Source organism: Plasmopara halstedii, assembly GCF_900000015.1.
Source record: "Plasmopara halstedii genome assembly, contig: Scaffold_658, whole genome shotgun sequence".
NCBI classification, from domain to species: Eukaryota; Oomycota; class Peronosporomycetes; order Peronosporales; family Peronosporaceae; genus Plasmopara; species Plasmopara halstedii.
Window position 1 is genome coordinate 513,893 of NW_020187575.1, and position 6,078 is coordinate 519,970.

The following is a 6,078-nucleotide window of genomic DNA, read 5'->3' on the forward strand; positions in this document are numbered from 1 at the left end:
AAGCACTGAACCGAGAAGGTCAACGTGCTGGACATTGGAATGTCCGGGTTGACAGACACCAACGGTGTATTGGACAGGAGTCCAGAGCGTGGCTCGCGGACTGATCGTGGAGTGGCACGTAAACTACTGAGCGCTGCTCGAGTATCGAAGTTGTCGCTGCATGTCATGCGTGACATCCTTGCGTCCCGCTGACGCCGCCATCCCATGGATCAGGGCTCGGTGGGGAGGAATAGCTCAACGGCTAGCTGCTGTCAGCCTTCTCACTGTCCGTAGAGAAGTCGATGACTTCCTGTCTACCAGACTGAGTGTCCTACGACGCGTTCGTGATGGCTGAAAGCCAAGACATGCAGAAAGCATATGCAGATGCAAGAAGTAATAGAAATGTGGATTTGAGGTCGGAAACCTGGTTTATCAAAAGTTAAAAACATTCCTACACATGCCGTCTCTGCTGTCCTAAAGACAAAGTTCCGTCCACGTTTTTTTTGGACTTTCTAAGGTCGTGGCCCGAGGCCTTGCGTATACACTGGACCTTTCGAGAAGGATGCGCACCCGCCCGGTGTTTAATGTGGGCTTGTTTAAGCCGTACCGGGATCCGGCACAAGTGAACGCAGAAGCGTTGGCGCCGGGGCGGGGCGGCGTCCAAAGGCGCTTGGCCACCCGGAAGCTGAACTAGCAACTGGTTCTGAGCACAGAGTACAACAATTTCTGTTTTCAGCGGCGCAAGGCGCTCCACTGTCGCACGAAGTGACGTATCCGTCTGCTCGACGACTAAAAGCCGGTCCGACAAAATGCGATAATCCTCAACAATAGGCAATCGGTACACAAAGTGCTCCAGGCTCTCTATGTCTTTCACACAGTGGTAGGCGACTTCGCAAAGATGCTCGGCGGAATGCCGATGACGACAGGAGTTTTCCTTCAAAGCTCGAAGATCATCACGAGTCACCGGACGGCGATCGACTAAGTCGTCATCGCCCGCCATCGACTCTTCTCGATATGAATGGTGGCGTCAACTTTCACGTGGAACGCCTTGTGGGTCGACGTTGTCGACAGGGTCTGACCCAATTTCTTGTGAAGTGGCGTGGATACCCAAACTCCGAGAGCTCGTGGAAGGTTGAGGTGCCACTTCGACAAGACTGCCCAGACGATGTAGACGCTTATGATCATGACGCTCCGCGTCGTCGTGCGCTCCGTCCCTCTCGGCAGTAGCCCGGGAAGACGAATGGCCAAGAGCTGCTGTGGTCGTAGACTCATCCGTGTGAGAAACCACAGAGCTCGCGGGGGCGTGATGGACTAGTCCATACGTCGCAGGGTGACAATACGAAGGAAGTCAGCGACGCGCCTTGAGTTTGGCAAAATCGAACCAAAGATGGCGCTCCACGCGCACGTCCATTTCCTTGTGGCTTCACCGTAAGTTGAACAGCGAGGAATGTTCCCGGTGCCGCTGCACCCATCGCTCAAAGAGCTCTTCTTCACATGCAGCGGTTTCGCCAGGGGCAAGCACAACAGGAATCGTCCACATCGCGGGTTCAGGAGCGTCTCCTTTTTGGGAGGGTATAGGATCGATCTAGGATGCGCGCGCATAGCCGCCCTGCGCGCAGCATCCAACTGCTGTCTTTGTGTCCCGTCGGGGTCATTGATAGTGATATCACTTCTCCTCGGAAGTCGAGAGGTCGGGAAATGGAAACGGTGTCCGCAAGGTTCGAGCAGGGCTCATGTCGCGCCGCTCGCTCCCCTCTTCTTCCCATCCTAGGAAAGAAGTATCCAACTTGTAGTCGACTTCCTCCAAATCCTCGCCGAGGTAATCTGTCATCCGTGGCGGAGCGGTGTGTGGTACTCGGATGTCGAGAGCTTGGGATGCGCTTCCTTAGAAGTCGCGGACGTGCTGTCCAAAGTTGCACCGTGTGTTGGAAAAAAAGAGCTCTGCCCGCGGGCGCTCTCAGAACAAGCGAGGCTCAGCGTTTTTCGTGTCCTAGACACAGGGCTCATTGAGCAGAGAATGCGTGCAGAAGGTCTTGGGGATGTACGGTTTCTTAGATACGCGAGCTTCGTACGAGTCGACACATAAATGTGAATTGTGAGTGTTCACAATTTTGATGGGGGAGAGTGTGACGGGATCACGCGTACCCTGGTAGGAAGGGGTGGGTCACACAAGATGATGTCACCATACCAGGGTGTGGGTTACACAAGACGGTGTAATCATACAGTGGTGTGGCTACACCTGAACAAGAAGTCAGTACGTGGCTGGACTGCCAGTAGTTATGATTTTTACAGGCATTACTTTTTTATGCGGAAAACCTATATATTTAGATATAGGCGGCATTGCCGCAAGTAGAACCACGAAATACAGTTTACATTTTGAACGGAAGAGTTTATTTGCTTTGGGATAAGGTTGTGGTTAGTATTGGAGATGATGGAGTACGATACCCCCTTTTTATAGGGGCCATGTAAGCCATGTCAAGCACGTGCTGTAGGGTTTTTCATTACACTCTGACCCGACTCTACCCGGCCCCGGGGATCGAACCCGGGACCTCCCGGTGGAGTATTATTGGAGTAAGGGAATTGCGATCTGCTACAGTCGTACTGGTTCTAAAATTATAAATAAGGTCACCGACCTTAGCTTAGCTTCATCTAAACGAAAAAGCTTCGGCAGCCCCGCTGCAGCTTTAGTGTTCTCTGACTTATTACTGGCAATAAAAAGATTTTTTTGACTGGACTTGACGAATCAATAATATTTCCATGACAAATAAAATTGACGTCATTCAATACGTTGTAGGCTTTGATGTTTACAAACTCGGTCGATGTGCTTTGTTATGAACGCCTCCTTCATCGATTCAATTTGTATATCGATCTGGAGCATAAAAAAATTCATGACTATAAACTCTTCTTTGTGGGTTTCCCATTATTCTTTTTTATTCGTGTTTGCCTCTTCTCCCACTAATCATCATGCTACTTTTGCTCATGTCTTCCATGTCGATGACGAAGAAGACAGATTTTCTTTCGGGCGGCTAACTGCTACACTTTCAGTAAGTGTCAGTCTTTTAATCTTCTTGGGCTTGTTCTGTGAGTATAATACCATAACCCTACTTGAGACATCAATGACTTCTTCAACATATGCATACGATCATACAATTTTGTCTTTCGTTATGCAACTTAGATCAGAGCTGCATGACTTTTCAGTGAAGATATCTTGGACAATGAAAGTCGCATTTTACCTGACACCGCTATCACTCCTATTGAAAACTGCATGTGAATCATGCACGTTGGGCCAGAGATCTGCGGACCTGAAGCATCCACAGTACTCTTCCTGAGGATTCCTGCCTCTACTGGCCGCATTCGTTTTTACCCTTGGGATGGTTGAAGCCGAAAAAACAGTACATCGATCGCGGTTTACCGAACGAGCACCTTGTGTAAGTTGCCGACCCGGTAAATATACTCTGCAGTTTCGAACTATATGCTTCTTTTAATCAAAAACACTTTTCATCGTTGCAAAGACGCTCAGTTCCATCGAAATGTACGCGATGTACATTGGCTCTGGGCTATCACAGCTTGCTTGATGCTGAACTCATCCTGCATCGCACGGCCTTATGTGATCGTGGGACTAAAAAACTAAATTGTAAGCGGCATAAATTTGTACTACTTGACGTAATTGAACTATACAATACGTGACTCAGCGAAGGCTTTATATCATCTCTGTCAAACGGAAGATTCAGACAATTATCATGTGCTTGTTGCTATGTATATTTACATCGCTGTAAACTAATAATTTCATAATAAAAAGCATATCTTGTACTTTAGATGATTGTCATACATCGGGATGCACACATTTACGAGACTTTTTGTAAGAAAAATGTCGCGCCTGACGATCAGACTAAACAGAAAGTCTATATATAGTTACAGACCAAATTACACGATATTAATAGCATTTATAATAACAAGATATTAATTTCGCATAATTGACCTTCTTTATATATTTGTATAAAAATATACTCTGCTGCGATGTTTGTGATGTGATTATTTTTTGGAATGAGTCGAATAAAGTATCTTAAATATCATATGATAACTGGATATCATGAAGGCCATAAACTACACGAAGATGATTAAACGCATGATTATGATAGTATGAGGTTGTAAGGTATGAGTTTCAGACTAACTAAAAGCACTGACACTAGCCGAGCCTGCGCGTTCGATGTCCGCAGTCGGTGCTAGCCGCCGCGTCCTCCACGTGGTGTTTTGCGATGTTGCGGCGATTGGTTTCACATTACGTGTGGCCAATCAGATAATCTGAATCCAGTCCACCCCAATAAGCGTGATCTTTTCGTTGGTCCAGAGACAGTTACACTGTATGTAGGCAGAATTTGCAGATGTTGTGCACAGATAATATTTGACCTTCAACAAAGTCATTTTGAGCGAATAAGGATGATAGAGAGCTCGCCTGAAATCGAACCCGGAACCTCTCGCACCCAAAGCGAGAATCATACCACATAACTACGAGGCCAGCCCAAAGTAAATAGCTGCAATCAATTATAACACACTATGTTTGCGTAACCACTTCGCTTTTACATGATGAATCTCATTCTCTTCTTGATTAATAAATCTAGCCAAACACCAAGACAATCACATTCTGATCACGATGCAGATATCATCAGTTATCAAATTAAAATGCTTAATTTAGTTTATAACATCTGATTGCGCTAGAATTGTTATGAATGTTATGAATGCGAGCCCCTGATAATGTCTTTAAAATTGCAGCTACATAGCACTAGTGGCGTGCTATTTTCTTTCAATCTATGAGTAAAGTGCACATAACATCGTTTGGCGCATTGACGGTTTTAACTAAAAAGCGATATGGCAAATTCTTTTCGCTGAATTCAAGAATGAAATAAATGGTGATATGCTGCTACTGTTGAAAAGGAGGCTTGGACTTTATACTGAAATATTTGCTTTCCTGATTTTTAATATCAGCTCATTTATATAGTACTACTAAACATGTTTACAAAAAAAGTATGCTAAAATAAACACTGTAGTTCACGACGCTAAGTTCATCAAAGTAAAAGCAACAGGTCACAAGTCTTAGTTCAGTAGGCCATACAGCTACTCAAACTACAAGATTTGTGTCGATATTAACATTGTACAGCGTGAGTCCACTTTCACATAGGCTGTTTGCTAGCAGTACGTAGTATTTTTCGCGATTGTTTATACCTGCCGTACATGCTAGCCAATGATAAAAAAAGCAGTGCACTTATGTATGTTATCAATCCGGTTATCTCTTGATTACCAATACAACGGATATGGAGCCCGCATACGCAATAGTGGTTCACTGTATGACTTTGGAGTAGTTTGTTCCTACAATAAAATAAATCATTCAAGTTTATAGTACGCCGATTTAGTGGCCTGCAAGAGTCAGATTCGATACGATTTGTGTTCTATAATTGTTACGATAATATCACTCATTCTCACCATGTTGATGCCTTGCTTATAAGAGCAATCGTTAATCGTAACGATGAACTTTCATTTTGTTGATAGCGATCACAAATGCTGAGGAAGATTAATGTGCAGCTCTTGTCTATTTGCTAACATAGAGTAGCATTTTTTTAATCTACCTCACCAAATAGCCGCCATCTTCACGACCATGTCAAGTTGAAGATAGTCTCCTGAAACATGGCAATGCTTTTTAAAGTAGATATACTACCACCAGACTCTCGTCTCCGATTTTGTGGACTCACCAGCACACATGCGTTATAAAAAGCTTTTGACACTTATCGTCGACACATTCCGAATTTCCCGGCTGCTGCGCAGGTCCCCTTCTCCTGCGCTGTGATTAACCTGAAGTTACCTGCCTGATCGTGAAGGGGCCTGGAAGTGCGCACGAAACTTCGCGCTGAAAAGTATGCCGACAAATGTTGAACTTCCACGCTCCTGTGAACCGAGGTCCTCCACCAGACGACACTGACGGGAGCGATGGTCGCACGTAATGTGAAATTTAAGATTCCCATCCCGGTCGCTTCGCAAGACAATTATACGCTGCCAGCGAGCGCAACCGATCAATAGCGTGGCGCAGAAACGCAGACGCATTGCCGG

General features: G+C 45.5%; 1 protein-coding gene across 1 annotated transcript; it reads right to left on the reverse strand.

Moving 5' to 3' along the window:
* Positions 1-5,736: 5,736 nt before the first annotated feature.
* Positions 5,737-6,072, reverse strand: PHALS_13275 (uncharacterized protein; the record flags this gene model as incomplete). The annotated part of the gene is made up of 2 exons (XM_024729001.1): positions 5,737-5,807; positions 5,868-6,072. 2 exons carry the CDS (start codon positions 6,070-6,072, stop codon positions 5,737-5,739), a joined length of 276 nt encoding a protein of 91 aa, XP_024579422.1.
* Between the last annotated feature and the right edge of the window lie 6 nt (positions 6,073-6,078).